Source organism: Helianthus annuus, chromosome 12 (genome assembly GCF_002127325.2).
Source record: "Helianthus annuus cultivar XRQ/B chromosome 12, HanXRQr2.0-SUNRISE, whole genome shotgun sequence".
Classification (NCBI taxonomy): domain Eukaryota; kingdom Viridiplantae; phylum Streptophyta; class Magnoliopsida; order Asterales; family Asteraceae; genus Helianthus; species Helianthus annuus.
Genome location: NC_035444.2, coordinates 4,798,122 through 4,822,120, shown reverse-complemented (window position 1 = coordinate 4,822,120; position 23,999 = coordinate 4,798,122). Strand labels below are relative to the sequence as shown.

The 23,999-nt window shown below is 35.4% G+C and overlaps 1 protein-coding gene and 1 long non-coding RNA gene across 2 annotated transcripts; both read right to left on the bottom strand.

Moving 5' to 3' along the window:
- Window positions 1–303: 303 nt before the first annotated feature.
- LOC110896306 lies at window positions 304–3,169 on the bottom strand. Its single transcript, XR_002567823.2, has 3 exons — window positions 2,658–3,169; window positions 1,140–1,267; window positions 304–553 (listed from the first exon to the last, which is right to left on the bottom strand). It is a non-coding gene; the product is annotated as an uncharacterized LOC110896306 (long non-coding RNA).
- An 11,429-nt stretch (window positions 3,170–14,598) lies between these two features.
- LOC110893860 (protein kinase PINOID 2) lies at window positions 14,599–17,393 on the bottom strand. Its single transcript, XM_022141004.2, has 3 exons — window positions 17,066–17,393; window positions 16,011–16,351; window positions 14,599–15,552 (listed from the first exon to the last, which is right to left on the bottom strand). The coding sequence occupies exons 1-3, from the start codon at window positions 17,270–17,272 to the stop codon at window positions 14,664–14,666; spliced, it is 1,437 nt and encodes a 478-aa protein (XP_021996696.1). The 5' UTR covers window positions 17,273–17,393; the 3' UTR covers window positions 14,599–14,663.
- Window positions 17,394–23,999: the final 6,606 nt, after the last annotated feature.

The following is a 23,999-nucleotide window of genomic DNA, read 5'->3' as shown; positions in this document are numbered from 1 at the left end:
TTTTAGACACTACAAGAAACAGGCACCTTTAGCGACGACACGTGTCGCCGCTAAAAGTCCTTTTTGTCGCCGCTATTGCCTTTTAGCGGCGACATTTCGTCGCTAAAGGGTCGCCGCTACAGACCGGCCGCTATTGGTCACCTGTCGTCGCTAAAAAGGGTGTGTCGTCGCTATTTACATTGTCGCCACTAAAAGTAAAAAAAAGGGAAAAAAATAATTTTCTGCATTGTTACCCACATACAATTACATGCACATTTTTTTAAGTTTTTCCTAAACATACATGGACCAAAACATTCATAAATATACAAAGAATTAAACACTAATTCACATTCAAACAACCAAAAATTACATAACAGTTTGTTTATACAAACTCAACACACAGTGTTATGAGAATTAAAAGTTGTTATGAGAAGCTAAAGTAGTAAGGTACTAAGTGGTTATACAAACTCAACACAGTGTGAGCAGCAATGAGAAAAAAAGATGTAGGGCTTCATTCAGACCCAGCCATGCCCCATCTTCCATGGAGTGTACCCTAATATAGAATATAGATTACCTGCAAAAGAATAAAAGGAGGATATGAGTACACTAAATTTCGGCTGCAAACGCAACGGTTAACTTTAGTGTACTCATTAAACACAGTCCTTTAACGGCTGCGAACGGGCCGTAAACGTAGCTGATAACGTTTGCAGCCGTTAAACCGCTGTGTTTATGGGCCGTTCGCAGCCGTAAACGCATCCGTTTAACGGCTGCGAACGGGCCGTAAACACAGCGGTTTAACAGCTGCAAACGCAGCGGTTAACCGCTGCGTTTGCAACCGTTAAACCGCTGCGTTTACAACCGTTAAACCGTTGTGTTTACAGCCCATACGCAGCCGTTATACGGCCATAAACGCAACCGTTTAACGGCTGCGAACGGGCCTTAAACGTAGCTGATAACCGCTGCGTTTGCAGCCGTTAAACCGCTGCGTTTATAGGCCGTTTGCAGCCGTTATACGGCCGTAAACGCAACCGTTTAAAGGCTGCGAATGGGCCGTAAACACAGCGGGTTAATGTCTGCGAACGGGCCATAAACTGTCATTAATTAATGTAAAAAGATAAAAAAACAGAGCAGATATATAATATAAGTAAAGCAGTGATTACCTTAATTGCCAAACAAGATGCAAGCCTGTTAGCATACTAAATGTGTTTGGCCAGCAGTCCACTTGGCGTGAAACATTCTTGCAGCGTAAATATCTTGTTGAACTTCTGCTCCCCTCCACTCGTAGCACCTACGTGCAAGAAAACAAAATAAAATTAAACATAAGCATTTTAAAATTAAGAATTAACATCAAAACAATAATCTTTTCGCTTCCTTCAGCTCGCATAGAAGTCTAGTGCATCCTCACTTTTAAAAAACAAATGAACTTTGGAAAGAAGATAGAAAAGAAAAACAAGCTTTTTAGTATTAATACCCGAACCAAATCTAGTTTTTTCTCTAAGAGTTTTCCCTCAATATAGATTATTATAGACAAAAATCAATGGGTAAAACCCAGACCAGTTCAACTTCCACTGATTTGCTAAAGTTTCTTTTAGTCTTGTGCATATTGAATTAGTTATAACTAATTGGTTTAGTTGTGTTGCTTCGAATGCCGGGTTGGACTCGCCAACCCACTACATGACCAGTTTGGAACCTTATGGTAATTTTTATTTTTTCTTTGGCCCTTGTTTATAGCTATATATAGTACACCATACCTCAATACAATTTATTCAATTCACATATTCAAACAGTCTATGATTATATCAAATATCCCAATGTAATACTTCATTTGTTCCATAAAATATATGATCAACTAAGAGACTAAATATAACAACACTTTCTAACATATGCAATCAACATCAAAGATACACACTACACTGATCATATTATGTATGAACAAAAACCTTTTTGTAAAATTTTCTAACATATATCGCATCATAGCCTTGTATAAAGAGTAACTCAAGAAATTTTGAAAGCAGAACACCCAACTATGTTGTGTAACTCAACTACTCAAGAAAGTTACATAGTTGTGTACCCGGAAACCAACATACCCGACCAGAAACAGATCTGCAGGCACATAAAAATACTAGACCTGAAACAGATCCGGGTTTGACAAAAAATCATAATACACATGGACTCAAATTAGCTATTGCATTATTAGTTATTTCAACTCTATAAGTATAGGCGGATGATTTTTCAAAATATTTATTGATTAACTTATGTATTCTATGTTAGAGCTTTATCTCTTCAATTAAAAAAACCTTAATTATTAACTAATACTGTAATCAAAACACAAATATGGAACTCTAATCTTCATTTTTTTGCTTAGATGATCATACACTATGTCCAGTATAACCTTTTACAATACAAACCAAAATAAAAAGGTACCTATTTATATATTTCGGAATAAGGTTTGTTCAACCCTATGCATACATCTGTTTGACCAAAAAAGAAAGTCAAAATAAAATCAACCAAACATCACAAACGGAATAAAATTCACCTAAATCTGACTCAAAATCTTACCTCAAAACACTACAATGATTAGGACTCAAAAACTTACCTCAAACACTACATGTGTAGAAGTATTACAAGCCAAACACTACATATCTACTCAAATTACAAACAATCAGTAATGTATGTACCATAGTTGGTCGGAACCTGCAGACAAAGATGGTCGGTGTTGGGTCGCCGGTGGTTGGAGTGGGGTCGGACGTCACAGAAGTGGTCGGGAGGTGGGGTCAGACATTGATGATGGTTGGAGATGCGGAGGTGGCCGGAAGGTGGTGGGAGATACGGAGGTAGCCTGGAAGTGGTCGGAGATGCGGGGCTTCATATGGTTGCAGATTGGAGAGAAATTGGGGACAATGAAGGGTTTGTTTTGGGGGGAATGAATAATTGGGGACAATCTTGTTTGGAGGGAAATGAAATTGGGGATGAATAATGGTCAGCTCTTAGATTCATCAAGTCATAACGGCCAAAATCAACTCAGGTAATGAGCACACGGATTATAAGCATTAGCGGCGACATATAGGATGTCGCCACTAATGCTGTCCCCACTAATGCCATAAATTCTTGTAGTGAGACTTCAGTATTAAATATATAACGTAAACAAAAAATGAAACGCTCAGTCTGTTTAACAGTAACTAACATATTCAAATGAGCTGAGTTTACATGTCCTCAACCGGACCGGTTATGTAACCGCTTTCCAATCCGGCTAACATATGGCACTTAAAAACAGTGGTAGGGTGAAATTTATATAAAAAAATGCATGTGAAGGTTTATCTAAGCCAAAATGACCCTTTTTCTACTTTTCGAATCCCATTCCAAGGAGGCCATATGCAAACACACTACCAAAAAATGTCTTGGAAAATATGTTAATTAATATTTCATTTTCACATGTGGGTCCCATGGTTTAGAATCTTTTGGCAAGTATATAACCCCTTCGGGTTTCAATCAAGAAAATCACTCACTCAAATATCGCCATATCCTCTCTTCTTTTGCTAATTTAGCTTCACTAGACTTTGATTACATCCACAAGGTTAGCACTTTCTTTAGAGATTAACATTTACAATGCTTTTAAAAGAGATGAAATGTGATGGTTCTTACTACTTTTTGGTGTTTTCAGGCTATAAAACTTCTAGCAAAAGAAAATGAGCAGTGGAGATTGGATGTGTGCTTCATGTCAACATTTGAACTTCAAGAAACGCGAAGCTTGTCAAAGATGTCATTGTCCTAAATTCGCCACCCCTGATGAGGTGTCATCTTATGGGATGAATAGAACGGAAATCTTAGCCGGAGACTGGTATTGTGCCACATTCAACTGCGGGGCACACAATTACGCGAGCAGGACCGCATGTTATACGTGTGGTGCACTTAGAGATTATACCGCTATGATGACGGCTCAGAACGCATATGGCTATGATGCTAGTGTTGTTCCAGGCTGGAAAACAGGAGATTGGATTTGCAATAGGTATAAAATAAAATTCTCAAGTGAAATAGCTAGATCAATAAATTATTTATGTGAAATGTTACTTATTCTTTGTTCATGTATTGTTTATTTTCAAGTAGATATGGTTGTGGACTACACAATTATGCTAGCAGGATGGAATGCTACAAATGCAAAACACCAAGGAGTAATTGAGGTAATTAAGTAATCTTTTCATTTTTCTAGAATATGTTTGTGCTTTGCTAGTTTTCTTTCTTTTCTGATTAATTTGTAAACATCTAACTTCTTATTTTTGTTTTCAGGATGCAAATGAATTTGAGGATGCTAACCCTGTGCTTCAATGGCCATTTTTAATTTGTTTCTTTTTCTTCTTTTATGTTTTCCTTTCATTGCCATGTAGTCTTCTTGTTTTTTTTTTTTTTTTTTTGCTTTAGAGCTAGATAGTTTATGACTTTATGTTGGGTGTAATATCTTCTTACATGAAGTGTATGGAACCCTACAAATCTTTTGTATGTCCGTGCCTCTCTCTCTCTCTCTCTCTCTCTCTATATATATATATATATATATATAGGGGAATGTTCAAATGAAAACCACTTTTTATTGTGAAAACTCGAAAACTAATTAAAAAAAGCCAAAAAAACATACAAAAAAAATTTTTTTTATTTTTTTTTTTTGCAAACCAAAATTCGCAGGTATTTTTATATAAAAAAAATTCAAAAAAAAAAAATTTTGTGTAGTGCACATGTGTAGTGTACTACACATGTGTATTATTACACATGTACACTACACAAATTTTTTTTTTTTCTAAAAAAAAGTTTTTTTTATATATAAAAACCAGCGATTTTTATAAAAAAAAATTGAAAAAAAAAATTTGTGTGTTTTTTAGGCTTTTTTTAATTAGTTTTCGAGTTTTCACAATAAAAGTGCTTTTCATTTGAACCATCCCCTATATATATATATATATATACACACACACACAAACAAGCTTTTTGTTGCATGTTCTTGTATCTATCTCCCTCTAGAGCGATTTCTTTATATATGGTATAAGATCTTTATTACATGAAGTTAATATAATATTAAAAATTTAAAATGCATATCTTTTCTTGAATCTTCATTCTCACACAAGCACACCAATTAAGAACACACACGTGTATATATGGGGACATCAATAATTTTGTGACCTTGGGTCCATACTAGAATATAAGAATCTCAACTGTAGAAAAGAAACCATATTGTCGCTCAGATAAGATAGAACTTCAAAGAACCAAATATGGACCACCATTCTTCATGCATTTCCCGCCAAATTTTAACCTACAAGTTAATGACAATTGAATTCAAAAGTATGCATTAATGGATACCGAGAATACGTATATATATACAGGAAACAAAAGCTATCGATTTATTCGCGAGCAATACCATTTTATTCCCAAAGAATGAATAGAAGAAAAGAAAATACTTCAATAATTTGCATGGAGCAAGAACTAGATGCTATATTTAATGAGTGGTTCATGCATAAGTGACTGACTAGTCCATTCTCAATATTTCCCCAAAAGATGAACCAAAATCACTATGAAGGCAAAGAGCCTAAACAATTAAAAACTTTATGTATAGCTTTTAGCATAATCCTAAGGAGTCAGTCTTTTCTTCTTCTATGGATCTCAAGTTTAATAAAGAAATATGTACTATGGATCTCTATGGATCTCAAGTTTAATAAAGAAATATGTAAATAAAAATATGATGATTTATGGATTTCAGTTCTTACAAAAATTAATCAAAATTAAAAACTAGGTTAACGATTTTCAATCTTAGTCTTTCCTTGTTTCTTTAATTTTATGAGATGAAAGATAAAAGAGTGAGGGTGAGTATTAATATCTCAAGAATTTTGCATTGCATTATACCCAATTATAATCCAAATATGAATCTATAAACTTAGAAATTTTATCATTGGTCGTGTTAGGGTAGCTAAAAATTTTTATTGTGGATCATGTTAGGGTAATAGAGCGTATTAGGGTGTAAGAAGTACTTGCCACAACTCATTTTTCTCTACATCCGTGATATATCAGCTTTTTCTCACCACTTGGCTTTACTTGCCATAAATTGATAAATCACAGGAAATCATGTCTCTCATGTTTCACATGCAACAACCAATTAAAAAAACTAACTAGAATTTGATTGGTTAGTGGGGAAAGTGGCCCACCCTACTCACTTCTCCTTCTCGGCATCATTAGCAAACCAACACCACCACATGCCGATTATCGCCTTGCCGTGAGCCCCTTGTCGTGATCGAGTGGGCATATCGATTTGCGGAGTCACTCCTTGCACCCTTAGTGTATAAATGTATTGTGTAGTAGACTATTAGCATGGGTTGTTAGTTAGTTAGGGCACTTAGCCTTGTTTGTTAGCTCTAGTTTGTTATTGATTCATGATAATGATATTGAGAGCGCATACCTGTCTATAGAGTATAGAGCCTAATTTTTATTTATATAATTTATAAATAGAGCCTGGTTTCTTATTATAAACCGGTTTAATTATTTGTTTGCTTGACGTCAATTAAAATGTTATAACTCGTTTCCTTTGAATGTAGATACTTATATTTGAAAGAAGATGTCATGATATTATTTATATATAATAAAAAATATTATATTTTGTAATTTGTAATTTCTATCAATTGATTTTACTAGTCCATATGGACTAAAAGGTTTGTAAAGTAGTATATTCTCCCCATTACGTGGAAGTTGACATTTGTGAAAAGAGATGCCCTACGATTTTTCGATCTCTCGCGATGTGTTCTTATAATATTGTTCTTATTCATCTCTTATACAAGTCAACTAAATTCAGTTTGTTCCCATTTACTTAATATTGATTAAACTATAATCTGTCACAGATTTAAGAACAAAAGAATAAAACTGGAGCTTTTATAGTGGACTAAAAACGCGTTTATAATTAACATGTGTTAAGTTTGATTCGTACATTTACATGTGATTAACCCCCAAAAAAAATTGTTATTTAAAAGTTTGTAAATAATTTTTTTTTATAGTCGACTATGTACACCGACAACGTAATATATTCTTAGCAAAAATAATTAAATATACTATCAGTCTTTCATTATATATGAACTTTGTTATATTATATGGTATAGTTTGATTGTGTGCTTCCAAATCAATTAATTATATATAATGATGTGTATTTAAAATAGTTTTTTGGATACGAAACGAACTTTATGTTGAATTTTGTCATGTTCCTTTGAAAAGTTGCAAATTTCATGCCAATATTAGCTTCCAAAATGTGTTTGAATTTGAAGATGCAATTTCCTGACAATATTGTCACATCTTGCCTATTTCATGCCATAATTCTGATGAACTTCATGCTATTTTTTTTTTTTTAATTTTAGCTGTTTAAATTTTGGGATATTGAATTTAAATAACATTAACTTTCATTAATAGCTGATAAAACTCTCAACTTTCGATTTGTATCACAACACTCTCAACTTTCAGCTTATTTTCTTTAGAACTCCCAAACTAACTGAACCCTAAAACAGTTAGTTTTTTTTTTAGTGGCATCTAGCGTGGCATTTCTGCTAACGTGCCATCTGACATGGTAGTTTTTTGATGGCGTGACATCTAACATAACACTTTTTGCTGATGTGTCATCTGATGTGGCATATGCCGTGGCTTTTGCTGACATGGCATCTAATATTAGCTAATTGGGTTAGGATTCAGTTAGTTTGGGTGTGCCGAAGAAAAATAAGTTGAAAGTTGGGAGTACTATCGGCTAATTAGTAAAAGTTAAGGTTATTTAAATATAATATCCCGCACAAATTTTGGTATTAAGTGAATTACATGCCAATTTTTTCAATGTTTTAGTCAAGATTTTATTTTTCATTCTTCTTCTTAAAAAATATCTAAAATGATATTTGAGAAGTTTAAACTTTTGGGTTATTTGTTGAATGCTCAAGAGTTTAATAAAATACACGTTTGTCATATTCAAACTTGAAGTTTTGAAATTAAGTTTTAAAAGGTTTACATTTTTTATTTGGTGTTATTGAGTGAAGATTACAATTTTGGCCATAGTTAAAAATTATAGTATTGCAAACATTTTAGTTTTTTAATAGATGTGGGGAAATAGTGTCAGGCTGTTGCATGATACTTCCCCATTAGTCCGGGTATGTTACGATTTTACCCCAAGTTCAAAATTATGATTTTACCCCTGGTTCAAAATTATAGTATTGCCATCGCTTTCGCTTTTGGCAAATTACGATATTACCCAGTCAAAAATTACAAATTTGCCTTAGTTCAAAATTACATAATCACCATCGTTGTCGTTTTTTTTAGCAAAACTATAGAGGTGTTTTGTTTTAATTGATTGACTCAATTTAGTTTTTTTATTCGTGTCAAGGAGTTGCCTAACACTCGCTCATTAATCCTAACAAATTGCAGTTTTGCCCCGAGCTCAAAATTACGATTTTGTCATCGTTTTAGTTTTTTTTTTCCTAGCAAAACTATGGTGTTTTTTTAATTGGTTGAGAAATATTCGGCCTATCATCTCGCAACACGGACGACATCATCACCTAGTTAAAGTACAAGAATGCATGTTGTGTGCTAACAGAGGCTAACGTGTGTTATGTGTAGTGGTGCACAAATCGGGTCTTCTGAATACCCGGTTCCGGGTATGGAACCGGGTTCGGGTACGATCGGGTTCTACAAAATTGGGTATTGACAATACTCGGGTCGGGTCCGGGTCCGGGTTTTATATAAAAAATGTATACCCTATATACCCGGGTTCGGGTCGGGTTTTCTAATACCCGGGTATTATAATAACCTATTTTCGGGTTCGGGTATGGATCGGGTTGGGTTCGGGTATGCCTCGGGTATTCATTTTTTTTGGATAAATCATAGAAATATAAAATGCAAAACCTTTTTATTTCATAAAACACAGAAATACATAACACCTAAATAATCATTGAACCAGATCGAATAAGATGATGAACATAGATAGCTTCGAATAACTTGATCGTCTTCGTTTATTGTTTCAAATACCCCTTTTATAGGGTATAGAGATACAATGTAAACCAAACAAATGATCATAATACACTTTCTAGCGGCTATATAGCCGTTACCAAGGTACAAAACTCGAAAAAACACAAAAAAACGAAAAAACCTGAACAGGGTATTGGGAAACCTGGACCGAGTATTGGAAAAACCCGGTTCTGGGTTCGGGTTGAAACCGGGTACTCGTAAAACCCCGGTTGAAAACGGGTATAAAAAAACCCGGTTCCGGGTTCGGGTTTTATAACATAAATGCATACCCAACCCCTACCCAGTCGGGTTCAAGTATAAAAAACCCGGGTTTTATAATACCCGGTCCGGGTTTTATTTTCGGGTCCGGGTTCGGGTTTTTTTGTGCACCACTAGTTATGTGCAACATGTGTTGATTGCTTTAATAGACTTAACTTAGACATGGCCCATTTAGTTAAAGAGGCCGAAGTAGTCAAAAGCCCAACAATAACATACTTGAGGCCCAACTTGATATTATCTGCAAACCCGATAGAGGCAGACTCTACATTTATGTGTACGTGTTAAATCATTTGAAATCCTTATGCGTAAATGATGATTCCTATTCCTATATATTACAAACGACAACTAGATATATCATTATCCATACACACATATGTACATACGAACCCGATGCATAGGGTGTATACATATACATGATTAGCCTACCATTAGTGACAGACCCATGATTTTTTTCCTATGAGTTCGCCTTTTTTCGGTGGTCACATTGCTCATAACCATACATTAAAGTTTTCGGGTCAGATCGGGTTGAGAAACATAATCAAATACGAAATCATAATAAACACACATGAACAACAGAAAATGCACAACAAAATTCGTTAGAAATTAAAAAAAATAATAATAACAAGTTTCTAAAGTTGTTCCCTACTAGTGAAGCTTGGCGTTGTTTGTGTTTCTATGTTGATGTGTTATTTTCTTTTAAAACCCTAAATATTAGTAATGGTTTTTTCAATAACTCTTACGCGCTGGCTTAAAATTTTTACATATCGTTTCTACTAAAATTTATAAAACCAATGTTCCCTTGAACTTAGTGTCTATAGTGTGGGTCCGTTAATGCCTACGACTGATCACACGAGTTATAAATTTTTCTCTCTCACACACACACGTGTTTGTATATATGATAAATTATTTTATAGACTAATAAAAATAAAAGGATTATTAATAGAGAAGCGAAAAGAGAAAGAGGTTGAAACAAAGTGAGTGCCGCATGCAAAATGTTAGCTGACAAAGTGAACAAAAATTGATGAAGAGTCTTTTGAATGATGAAATCATAACATCCTCCACTTGGATTCTTCATTATTTTGTTTTGACTACTATCTTTTGGACTCGATACAATCTAATAAAGTATACTCATAATCATTAAGTTTTGTACAAAAAGGAATTTAAATATATGATAAGTAAATTATAAAAGTAAATTTTGTAGTACAAAAGTTTTGAGTTAATTACTGTTTCCATCCCTGTGGTTTGTCAAAAATCACTATTTTAGTCCATTAGTTTAAAATTTACGATTTCAGTTCATGTGGTTTCACTTTTGTAACCATTTCAATCTATTTATTCTGTAAGTACAGGGACTGAAATGGTTATGAGGTAGACTGAAATGGTTACAAAAGTGAAACCACAGGGACTGAAATCCAAATTTTAAACTATTGGACTGAAATAATAATTTTTGACAAACCACCAGGACGAAAACAGTAATTAACTCAAAATTTTTTGAACAAACTATTTAATTTACTATGTGTGTTCGCCTGATGAAGATATTTTAACATTTTGGTAGAAGTAGAACTGGTTAATAGGGGCGGACCTACCCACTAGTGTGGGTGGACGGCCACACTCCTTGAAAAAAAAATCAGGGTTAATTTTCGCGCAAAATCCTGACCGCACCTCTTGGAAGTTTTCAACCGTCCCTCTTAGAAAAAAAAAATCTTATGAATTTATAAAAAAAAAATTGTAAACATTGCTTTTTATTAAAATATAACCTAGTTAATATAATTATTCATTAACCACTTTGCTTAACACTTTAATTTAGCCGTTAGCCCAATAAACATTCCATTGTAACCAAGCTCAATTAACTCAACCCAATTAAATTTGAAGTTAAATAAATTACCCAACCCAACCCAACCGCCCCTTCCAATTCTTTCTCTCGCTCTCCCTCTTCTGATCGCTCCGCGACCGACCCATGAAAGCAATCAACAGGCACGACGGCAGCGGGTGTATTCTCACCGGAAAAGCTTGATTCCGGCCACCCCACCACTCGGAATCCAAAATTTAACGAGGTACCTTCATTATTTTATGTTTTTTTGTTGTTTTAAGTGGTTTTGTTAGGAGAAATAAGTTATAGAGGTATTAAAATGGTTTGAAAATTTATTTGTTTTGATGATTTTTTGTTGTTCTAGACTTTATAGTAGCATGATTTTGTTGTTTTGAGGTTTTTTAGGTTGTTCTAGACTTTGCTAGGGCTTGAAAATTAAAATAAAATCATAGACTATGGTTGAACATGATTGTTTATTTTGTTCAAGTGTTTAGTGTTTTTTTTATGAACTTATGGATCGATTTATATGTGATAGGAACCATAAGTAGGAAAGTTTTGGCGAGATTTCTCAATAGAAACCATTAGGAAAGTAGCTCTATATGATGTTTTGCATAGATTTCAAAAAATGAAAACCGGTAGGGCACAATTTTAAACATGTTTGTAATGACGTTTGACGTGTTTTTGATGGTTATATAAATTTTAGTTTGATGTTCTTTTGTTTTACATGACCCGACCCAATTCGACCTGATATGAACCGAAGTTTTTCTATATACTTAGGGGTCTAAAATCTTTAAAAATATTCCGCCCCCAATAGAAAAAAAAATTTATGAGTCCGCCCCTAGTGGTTAATAACACTAATTTATTAATATACTTATTATTGTTTATATATACATGATTACAATACAGTCCAATACAAGTTTTTGAAAGATAAAAAGTCACGTACTCATCCTACTCTACACATGTACGTTCTAAATGCGACTTAATACTCCAAGGGTGACTTAATACTCCAAGGGTGTTTGTATATCGTTAAAACTGATTAAACAATCTAAACCAAAACAAATTGTGTGATGATTCAGTCAGTTTTGAAATTTATATGGTTTAACCGTAATTTTACGATTTAAAAACCAGGTTCAATAGATCGGGTAAAGAGTAATTTATGTCATGGAACCGGTAGAGGAAGGCGGTTTTTATAAATGTTTTCAGTCAGTTTTGAAATTTATATTGTTTAACCGTAATTTTATGATTCAATAACCAGAAGTTCGGGTAAAGAGTAGTTTATGTCATGAAACTGATCGAGGAGGAGGGTTTTTATGAATGTTTTCTATGAAATTTAAGAACAATTTTCTATGAAATTTATTGCATGTTTAGGAGGTAAGTAATAGTGGTGATCACATGAATTCAAAAGACAAAAAGAGGGCTATAATGAGTTGCCCCACACTTTACACCTACAAGTTGCTCCCTAATATAATTTTAAATAAACTTATATATGCAAGAAATCCATGACTACAACTCTACAAGTAGTAAACACTCCAAAAAGTGCTTTGTTATTTATTAATCACATCATCTAACTTTTTCTCTAACAAAATATTTAAAATATGATTATTAATATTATAAAAACAGAGACGATTACAGACTAATGGCAGGTAGACGAGCAACAAGTTGCGCCGCTACCCTTTTCTGAATAGCAAACCCTACCCTGCTAAACACAAAATTCTGTCACTTTACATCCGCGGTGTTACTGCTTACCACCTGCTAAACCCGCTTGAGGAACCGCACCTCTTCAGGGGCGAGAGCGCCAAAAGTATCGAAAGCGAACGGGACGAACACGTGATGATTCTCGATGCAAGCTTTTTCATGCTTAGCTACTTTGGCCGCCTCTGCCTTAGTTATTGCTTGGCCCGCCACAAACTCGTGGTCCCTTAGCCCAACGAGGGGGACACACCTGTCAAATCAACACACGCGTGTTTTCCTCCTTCCCATCCAAAAACAAGAATGTCAGCAGGCCGTAGAGTAGATCTCCCTTCTAATGGATCAGTCAAGAAGTTTACCGGAGCTTCCTTTTTTGTCGAGATCCCTACCCGCTTAAGGACATCATAAAGCACATCACGAACTAAATCGTGTCGATATTTAAATCCTGGTAATTCTTTGCAATGGATTGCATGCTCCCCAAAAGCATCCAAGCAAGACTTCCGACATATAGGACACGGGTCATCAACAGGGAAAAGCGGTACCATCAGCCGGTACTTGAGGATAGCCCGGTATTCCACGGCCGACATACGTTGCTCTAAACCTTTGATAGGAACAACAGACAGGAAATCCTGAGCATGGGGGCTCGCAAACACTCAAACACGGCTCGCTGCCGCGGAGACAAAGCAGACTTCTCTTCAACTGTCTTGACGATTTCGCCATATAAGGCATTCGCCAGAATTTTCTGGGCTTTAATGGGGGCGGTGTCTTTAATGTAGAAACCGTTGAGATCAAGATCGGGAAGAGAACTATGCAGGTTGTCCAACGCACCCCTGTAATCAGAGTCCAACAACCCACCACCACATTCATGAAGGATGTGGTCTTAAAGAACCCAAGATTGGGCCCTTGAAGCCACAAAAGCGTAGGAAGAGGCATCCTCAGCTGAGCAAATCCCAAGCCCCCCAATACGGGTCGGGAGGGAAGCTAACCTCCATTGTAGGTCCCCGAAAAAGGCACCCCCACAAACAACAATGTTCTCGATCGCATTCCGAAGCCCCTTGTAAAAAACAGAGACGACTTCCCCAACATAAGAAGGCTGACACGTCCTTAGCCCAAACAGCAGTTTAGCAACCCCCATACACGAACGAAGCAGGAGGAGTTCGCTCTGAGGGTCCCGAAGACGTTTGAGGCATCCCATCAACTCAACCGCACATTTAGCTCTTTTAAGGGCCAAACCACTAATAAACTCCCCATCTCTACTGACAGCACCACCCAAGAGTTTCACACCATGCACCGGCCTACCAATCTCCCGCGGAAATAAACCCTCTTAAGTCTTCACCCCTCACATATAGGCCAAAAAACTTCAGTTTTTATTTTAATATTTCTAGCTCTTGCGTTTTCCAGTTTAAAAAATTGAATATACCTTTTTAACGGAATTCAAAATTGAACTATCTAAGATATCTAATGCTAAGGTATATGAGCATATAAACATATAAATCGTGTGTATTAAAGATTTGCATGTTAGAGATCTAATAACCTACGATTTTCTAGTTCCTTACTAGCATAGGCTATTTGCAATCGTCAAAAAACAGTTGTGAATTGAATCAATCACTAAAGGTTTTTTCAGTTAAACACAGATTTCGCTAAATGTCAATACGCTAACAATTTACTACTAATATTAGGTTAAATGTGAAGTTTTCTTCATTCGATAGAACATTGTTATAGCGATTGGTAACAATTTACTACTAAAATTAGGCTAATGCGAAATTTTCTTCGTTCGATAGAACATTGTTATAACAATCTATACGTTGTACGTATCAAAAATTATACAAACTTCTTAAATAAAAAAGTTGACAACCAAAAAGCAAGTCTAGCCTAGGATTAGTTGATCTTTATCTACATACACATATTTATTCTAAAAGTAGTCAAAATGATGAGTAGGGATTTGAAAGGGTGCATCTCTTTGTTTTTTGCTCATGAGCTTGGGCACCACTACTACCCTATTTCTCATCTTCATCATCTCACTTGGGACCTCTGGGGGCCTAACAGACCTAATCAAGGCCCAATTAACACCCTTAAAGAACTCATGCTTTTTAATCTCTATTGAACCCTTAAAACTTCCAATCCTTTTTTTAGGGTTCTTCACAAGGAGTCTTGCAATAAGGTCTTGTACTTTCACCATTTCTTCATATTCTTTACTTGTACTCACACCAATTCTTGGAAAACTTAGTGGTTGCTTCAATATGTTAATGAGTGTCTTCTCATTGTTCTCACCCTTAAAGGGTGTGATCCCATATAATAATTCATACAAGAAAATCCCTAGGGTCCACCAATCGACTGCACCCCCGTGGCCCTGGCCCGAGATCACTTCTGGGGCCAGGTACTCGTGGGTCCCCACAAATGACTTTGATCTTGTGTTTAGTGGTTCAGCCACTAACTCCGTGTTGTACTCTTCAAACACAATTTTTTCAGTGATTACGGTGGTTGGAGGGGTGTGCTTAGTTTTTCGCAAAGACAAACATGATGATAAGACAGGTTGTATCGGGGTAACACAAGATGGCGTTGAGCATCTTAGGTAAGGGTCATGATCATGGTCATCATCATCGGGGTCTAGTTGTTTGGGTCGGCCAGGTTTGGAACGGATTAGTTTAGGGACAACGTCACATTTTAGGGAAAGATCAAAATCCGAGAGCATTATGTGACCATCTTCTCTAACAAGCACATTTTCGGGCTTGAGATCTCGATAAACTATGCCCATCATGTGTAGATACTCTAGGGCTACCAACGTTTCTGCAACATAGAACCTAAAAATGTTTGGACATAAAAACAATTATTATTCAATGAAATTTTTCTACAATTATGTGACGTTTATAATCTTTTTCAATTTTGTATTTTTTTTATGTATATGATTCTTTACATACTTAAATGATTGCAATCATAGACACTAATTTTAATCATCTTTACATTGCTTTTGAAATGAACACAATTATTTTTCTCCTAACAAGTAAAAGTAAGATAGATAAATAAAATAATTATACTAATGAACTCGTCACTTATAAACATATACTTAAAAATTATACTTTTATAAGTAATAATAGTTTTAAAAATAACAGGTTTCGAGATTTCTAGTATACCAAAATATCGTGCATCTCAATGAACTACTATTTTATAGCAAAACAAAACACAAAACACAAAACTCAAAACAAACATAGACAAAAATATTATTAAAATTTAAAACCACAATTAGCGACGGTTTACTTACTTAGCTGACGAAATACTAAACCGTTTTCCGGGCTGCCGTTGCCGTGCAGCATGCAAGTCACCACCGGGACAAAACTCCATAACCAAACACGAATAATGCGACGCTTCAAACTCCGCATAAAGCGTCGGTAAAAACGGGTGATCCAAACCCGCCAAAATCTCCTTCTCAATCTCCGCTCTCTGCAACTTTTTCCTGACGGCCAACGCCTCCATATCTACCACTTTAATCGCATACAAGTTATTCGGTAAGCCCACCACCGGGTTCCGGATCTGGCACAAATAAACAGTGCCTATGTCCCCCGACCCGACCCGTTTCAAGATCTTGAAATGGTCTAGACTCACCTGCATGCATGGCATAAAAATTTTATATATTTGACACTACTTAACATGTGTATTACATGCATTAAATATATGAAATATTATAGTGCATAAAATTTTATAAACTAGTATATTATATAGGTTAAATAAATGAAATATTAAATATGATAATAATGAAGAGTTAAAGAAAGATTTTTAAATTAACTACTTTTTTTAAGTTAAAGAATTAAAATTCAAAGAGGAGAAAGAAGATAAATGAAAATTTTAAGTTAAGAAATAAAATTCAAAGAGGTGAAATAAGATGAATGGAAAAATAAAGTTTTGAATTCACTTAATTGTGACATGTGATGTGTGGACGTAGTACGGTTTACGGGGAACGCCGTAACCAAGTCTAACTAACTGAACCCGGGTTCGGTTAAGACAACGTAGTCTGGACAGATTTTGGCTAAGGCCGCCGTTTAGACGTCACTAAAAAAGAAAGTCACCGTTCAAAAAAAGTTATTTATCAGTTATTTATATATAAGGTAAAATATAAGTTTTTTTTAAGCAAAAGCCTATAAAAATTAAAACCCGTAGTGATTCTTAAAACACTAACCCTCTTTTTAAAAATTAACCTATTTAGTTTTGGATAATTAAAATCGATTTTTCATTAACACGGCCAACACTATGTAACCCAATAAAAATCCATAAATTCAGAGGCCCATATTTTCTAGCCGTACATGGCTCTAGTATTCTCACCTGGCCACCTTTTTCAAAACGTAGTCGTTTTATGGCTTCCCATGCGGCTTGGTTCGCTTTATGTGGTTTTTGTGAGGGGTCGCCGGAGATGGAGAGCCGGCGGCTGCCGAAACTGGCGGTGCTCATCCAGCTCCGTGTGGAGTCTGGCACGGTGGTGGATGAGCAGCTGCTGTCGTAGTCGGATTCGTCTCGTGTTATGGTTGACATGATGAGTTGATTGAAGAATGAAGAGGTTATGTTTTGGTTTGGTTTCTGATGGTGGTTATATATGTATACTAGTGTATATAATATATGATGGGTTGATTGAAGTGAAGAAATAAGAGCGAAAGGTTATGTTTTGGTTTCTGATGGTAGTGATATATGTATATAAATAAATAAATAAATATAATGTATGTGTGGGGAGACAGGGTTTGTTCATAAAGTTATGCTTTATTATTAACCATTGATTTTAATTGTTATAATTGATATTGTTATTATGATTTTTGTGTCACATTCTATTATACTTTAAATTTCACAACACCTTGGTTTATTTGGTGTTTATGTTTTATTAACTGATTAATCAAGTTAACGGTAAGATTTAAAACTATAATATAGGAGTTGTATATGTTAAAAGTAAGATTTAAAACCATATATAAATATGTAACTGGTTGTGTCACTCTTAGTCTAACTTTCATTATATCTATGAAAACATAAGGTATCGTGGTTAAGAATCAAAACACGGAATGCAAGTATGGCCATATGTTATACATCATGAATGGGATAGGAAATCGAACCATGTAAACTCACACTCAGTAAAACAATGCACTACCTGCTCGTGAGTGATACGTGAGTTGTGAGTGTGTGCATGACTCACTATACTCACGCAGATAAAATCTGTGACATTTATTTTAACTCAATGAAGCCACATTGTCATTTTTTTGTCATTTTTCTCATATAATTTGTTTTCATATCTTAAAAAAAATTCAACATTCCAACATTAATTTTAGTAAATATCAAGTTATTTTAGAAAAGAAGAAGGTATTTTATGATCTCGTAAAATATTTTCTGAACATTCCGATATAAAATATTTAAAGAAAATCACTTACTCTCACACTCACAAGGTATAATGCATGGTTAGTGAGAGTGAGTGGCTCTCTTAATTGCATGACATTTTCTTTTGAACTACGACCATGGTACATTGCATATCGAAGGAAAGTTCCAAAACTTCCAACAAGTAACCATAACCAAAAAACAAAAATTACGCCAATACATCTTCATTATTAAAACGCCATCTATTCCACTCAAGACTATGAAGTTTACGCCGCCCACAAGAACAACTCCTTTATATCCTTGACCATCTTTGTGATAAAAACGGGTTTATTGTTAAATAATTTATCACCCTTCCATATATTTACTAACTCACACTCGCTAGATATAATACATGCAATAACATTTTTAATGGATGTATTCACAAGTAAATTATTATAGTCAATTTCCCCTCTTTAATTTAGCAACTTCTAAGCCTCCTCACAAAACACTGTTCAATTTTTCTATCTTTTGATTGGTTAATTTATCCATGTGTCAAAATCCAACTGGTCCAAATGTTTTGACTGTCAGGACTCCACCTTCTATTGTTTGTATGCATGTGCATAATCAATTGTACAATTACATCAACCATGTCGTACAACACTGCACCACGTAGATTTTAAAAGATTGCTTTGAATAGCAAATAAGATTGTTTGGAACTATAAATGCAATTTAATAATTTAATACCCTGCTTAATATTTTTGTTAAAAACAATATCTTTATCTGACCACATATGTAAGATTATCGAAGTTCCATGTATTGTATTCCATTCAAGATTTATATTCGGTTCAATTAAACAAAAAATTCAATTTATATCTGTAATGCTACTCATTTTTATACTTCTCAATCGATCAATGTAATTTGGTCATTTTGGTTCTCTTTAGTTGTTGTAGCGAGTGCCCCTACCATAACAAACTAATGTTATATATCGTTTCATTTATGTAATGGTCTACAACATGCTTGCGTAATTAAACGTTTTAACGACTATTTTTTTTTCGTTTAACGGTTCCGCCGCATTGCGCGGGTCCTAAAAGCTAGTTAATAGATTATTGCCGATCAAAAAATAATTTATTAATAATTATATGATTTATATGAAAAGTATTATTTTCCACCGTTGGAAGATGGTCAAAGGTACCCATATCGTAGCTGTAAAAAAGTGAAAAGGCACCTCCCTTGAACGGTGGATATAAAAGAGAGGGTGCTTTTGGTAATAATAATAATAATAATAATAATAATAATAATAATAATAATAATAATAATAATAATAATAATAATAATAATAATAATAATAATAATATATGGTTAGCCATAAGAGATCAACAAACAAAGATGCTGCCCACGGATTTGCGGTGCAACATTTTTTGTATACTTCTTTTTTTCATACACATAATATAATTACAAAATTTTCTGCCGTGTTATTATCGATATCATATTCGCATAAATGTTTATCAATAATTCAATATGGAAACTAGATATATTATATCTTATATAATCCTAGAAAATTATAATAAGTAGTTTTTTTCTTTGAAGTGTAAAAAATTATAAAAAATATTGACATGACAGAAGTGAGGTGCAGGTTATTATTCTATATTTTAGTTTGATGAGTTTAAATTGGGATTTTATAATAGAATTGTAACGTACAACTTTTATCCTTATGAGACTATTTTATGGTAAACCTGGTAGCTACCGGGAAAACCTTGAACCCCAAGTACACATATGTTGAAAATTAGGCTCTTAATCAAATACATACAAACACTAGATTGAACAACTTGTTTGACTCTTTTATTAGTTATCAATGGATCACACCACCCCACACATATAGGATATATGGAGAGTATGAGATCAGGTTTGTATTTAAACTTGTTTTAGAAAGTTATTATTTTATTTTATTTTATTTTAGAGTAAATTACTTTTTGAGTCCCTGTGTTTTAGTGGTTTTAACCACTTGAATCCAAAATCAAAAAGTTTAACGCCCCAAGTCCTTAATCACTCATTTTAAAACGTTTTGAGTCCAATTTTGTTCATTTTATAACGTTTTGAGTCCAATTTTGTTATAAAAAAAATTGGACTCAAAAGTTTACACAAGTTGAACTTAAAGGGATTCAAAAAGTTATTAGAAAAACGTCTAGGGACTCAGGACGTTAAACATTTTGATTTTGAACTCAAATAGGTAAAACCACTAAAACATAAGGACTCAAAAATTAATTTACTCTTTATTTTATTGAGGAAATTTACAGTATATATATGTTGTTAAGGTTGTCAAAGTGATTTCAGGTATCAAAATCCCAAATAATGGTTCTAATATTTCTCACCTATTTTACGTGGATGATGCTATCATCCTCGGTGAGTGGTCTAGAGATAATATCTCAAATGTGGTGCGTATCCTTCGGGTTTTTCATATGTGTTCGGGTCTTAAAATCAATATTTCCAAGTCTAATATCTTTGCTATTGGAGTTGGAGCAACTGAATTAGAACATATAGCGGCGATCATAGGATGTCAAGCGGGGGAACTCCCGTTTATTTATCTTGGGTTAAAGGTTGGTGCTAACATAAACCGGATTTCAAATTGGGGGCCAATATACGACATTTTTTATACAAGATTATCGAAGTGGAAAGCATCGCAATTGTCTATAGGGGGAAGGGTCACTTTAATTAAGTGCTTGAAAGCTTACCAAACTACTACTTCACTTTGTATAAGGCCCCTACCAAAGTGATTAAAGATCTGGAATGAAAAATTAGAACATTTTTTGTGGGGAGGCAACGACTCGAATAATAAACTTCATTGGGTCGCTTGGGAAAGGGTAACATTACCAAAAAATTGTGGAGGGCTTGGGCTTAGTAAGTTGAAAAATATTAATATTTCTCTTCACGCTAAATGGGGTTGGAGATACAAAGCGGATAAAAGTAAGCTTTGGACGAAAGTTATTGAAGCTATTCACAATACGAGACTTTGTTTGGTCTTTATTTCGGCTAGGAAAACCATGGGAGGAGTAGGATGCAATATCGCAAATGCGCTATCGAAGACTACAATTGATGAGATTCCTTTAAGGAACTTTTTTAAAGGAAATGTCGGTAACGGGGAGGAAACGGCGTTTTGGTTAGACCCGTGGTTATGTAACGAACTACTTAAGGAAAATTTCCCGGAACTTTTTAAACTGTAAGCGGAGAAGAGGTGCAAGGTGAGTGATCGGGTAAGGTCTGAAAACAACGGGCCTCCATACAACTGGGCTTGCAGCAGGATTATCGCTAATGGAGAAGAAGTCCGTGAATTGCTGAATTTATGCAGTATGTTGTCCACTTTTTCGTTAGCTAATAAGCGAGACATGTGGTCTTGGATTAATGGCAAAGATGAGGACTTCTGTGTTGGGGCCGTTAAACGCCTCCTTGACAAGGACAGGGTTCGGAACAACTTATTCGTCCCAGATGGATGTAAATGGCTTCCGTCGAAATGTAATATCAAGGGTTGAAACGAAGAAGATTGCAACCACGGATGCTTTGAAGAAAAGGAACATCGATGCGGACGACTCAACCTGTACGTTGTGTAGAGAATGGGAGGAATCGGTTGATCATATCTTCTCCTCTTGCTATATTGCCTCAGTGGTGTGGGCTCATATTAGCTGGTGGTGTAGGGTCTCAAATTTGTTCTTTTTCGCGTTTAAAGACCTGTTAGATATACACGAGCATGTGGGTTTAAAAGGTATCGAAAAGAGGCTTTCAAAGGGATAATAAAGATTGGATGTTGGAGCATGACGACGGGCCAATGGATTGCTCCATTTACCCGGTTTGGGCTGATACCACAAAAGCCCAACACACAAGGCCCATAAATGAGTTTACTTCTCTATTAAGACTTTCCCCATATGAATACGAGCGGGAAATAAGAATTCAGAAAAGGAAAGGAGCATTTAATGTCCGATGTAAATAGCATCTTGGCTGGCATAGTACTTCTCCAGCCGTAAAACATTAAATGAGGCCATCATCTCGCCGCTAGGGGTCGGACACGTGTTTGAGCCCCCCGAAGATTGCCAGAAACAGTTGGATCATCTTAGTCAATTTCCCACATGCAAGATAAGGTTACTTGCTTATATAGGGAGAGGAAAACGGTAACAAGGAGGTATGACATTCAACACACTCTCATTTACTCCCCTTTCACTGGTTCCGACCAATATTCTCATGCATTAAACACATTCAAGTATTTATTAGATTCACACCTTGGAGGAACTATTCCGGTGACCATACTCATCGGAATAAACTCTTTTCATTTTCCGGCAAGTTTACTTACTCTCACGCCGGAGCTTGGTCACGGATCCCCCTCCCGGGGTCCCCCTTGGCGAGGCTAACGGTTTGTTCTTTTGTAGCAACGAAGGTAGAGGCATCTTGACGTCAGCGAAGATCCATTTAACGTCAGCCGGGAGTTGGTAAGTGACAACGGCGTCCAATTTATCTGTAGATACGGGGTCCCAACGGCGTCCAATTTATCTGTAGATACGGGGTCCCAAGCTGTAACACCTCGAATTTTTGTGTCCAATGATGTGTTAACACGTGTAATTTGATTACACGTGGCATTGATATTAAATAAAGGACTAATTTTGACAAACCTTGAATGTATGTAAATTTGAGGGTTATAGATGTCAAGCAAGGGTAAATATACTGTATGGTAACCCTAGATGGTGCTTGTGCCTTCAAACGAATAAATCATGGATCGTACGGAAGCGAAACGCGGAAGAAAGTGAGAGATTACAAGCTACAGGGGTTAACTGTGTCAACATGTTTAATTATACCTCTGAGTGACCCTTTAACGCTCCCGAGGCTTTGTAACAGTATTATACGCTCACTAGAACATACTGTATAAATTCCGCGAAGTTCCGTTTTAAAACGAGAAAGTTATGATCGAATTCGTATAAGAAGGGTTAAAAGCGTCAATAATGAAAGTTAAGGCTTTCCAAATAATTAATAAACTAACCGGGGACTTAACAACGCGGGTAAATAACACGAGGTCCTTAGTTGTAATTAACCGAGGGCCAAACCGCAAAGTTACCCCTTCAAACCCGAAAGGTCAGGTTAATAATTACGAAAGATTTCGTTATTAATTACCAGATTCTGTTCATGATTATAAAAGATTTTAAAAACCTGAAAATCTACCCTCTCGCGGGCCGCATTAGAGTTTGGGTTAAGTGAAAGCGGGCCGCGAGCCTTCTAATTGTACGCGCCTGAATTTAAACTTCAGGCGGCCCGCGTTAAAACATGCATGGATCCTCCATGCGGGCCGCATGAGACGCCCAGATGCAGAAAGTTTGTAATTGCATGCCTTTTGAGCTTGTGAACGATCAAACATCAATAAATGAGGCATGTGCACCCTATACTCGACCCATAGCTCTATGGGACACCTGCCCATCATCCATGATCAGTATAGACCAATGTGGAATGATCTTGGAGCTCATTTTTCACTATAAATAGCCATGTTGTGTTCATAACAATCACACAACTCAAAACACACTTCACTGATCATTCTAAGAGCTTTTAAGCATTCTTCTCTGCTCCCTAAGCAAGACACAACTTCTGTAAGTCGTTCATATCCATTGTGGTCTTGTATTTCCATAGATTTAGCTTATAAACCCAACCGTCGTAACTAACGGTTGTCATAGCGATAATTCACAAATGGTCCAGTAAATTGTCGGATAAAAAGTAGTTATGAGTTGGTATTTATGTGGGTAATAAACCCCTAAAAGGGTTCCCTCTGATCACCACTCTAACTATGTCAAATGTCGAGTCAAACGTGCACTTAAAAAGTCAACAGAAAGCTATTTTGCCGTTTTATACATAATCTGTAATGTATATGCTATGAAATCTGTTTTGACACTCATAAAACATG

Excerpts from the sequence above, each read along its gene's own strand:
- LOC110893860 (XM_022141004.2), bottom strand. The coding sequence starts at position 17,272 with ATGTCAACCATAACACGAGACGAATCCGACTACGACAGCAGCTGCTCA. Across the intron at positions 16,352-17,065 it reads GTTTTGAAAAAGGTGGCCAG|GTGAGTCTAGACCATTTCAA; the intron begins GTGAGAATACTA and ends CCATGCATGCAG. Across the intron at positions 15,553-16,010 it reads TTTAGTATTTCGTCAGCTAA|GTTCTATGTTGCAGAAACGT; the intron begins GTAAGTAAACCG and ends AAACATTTTTAG.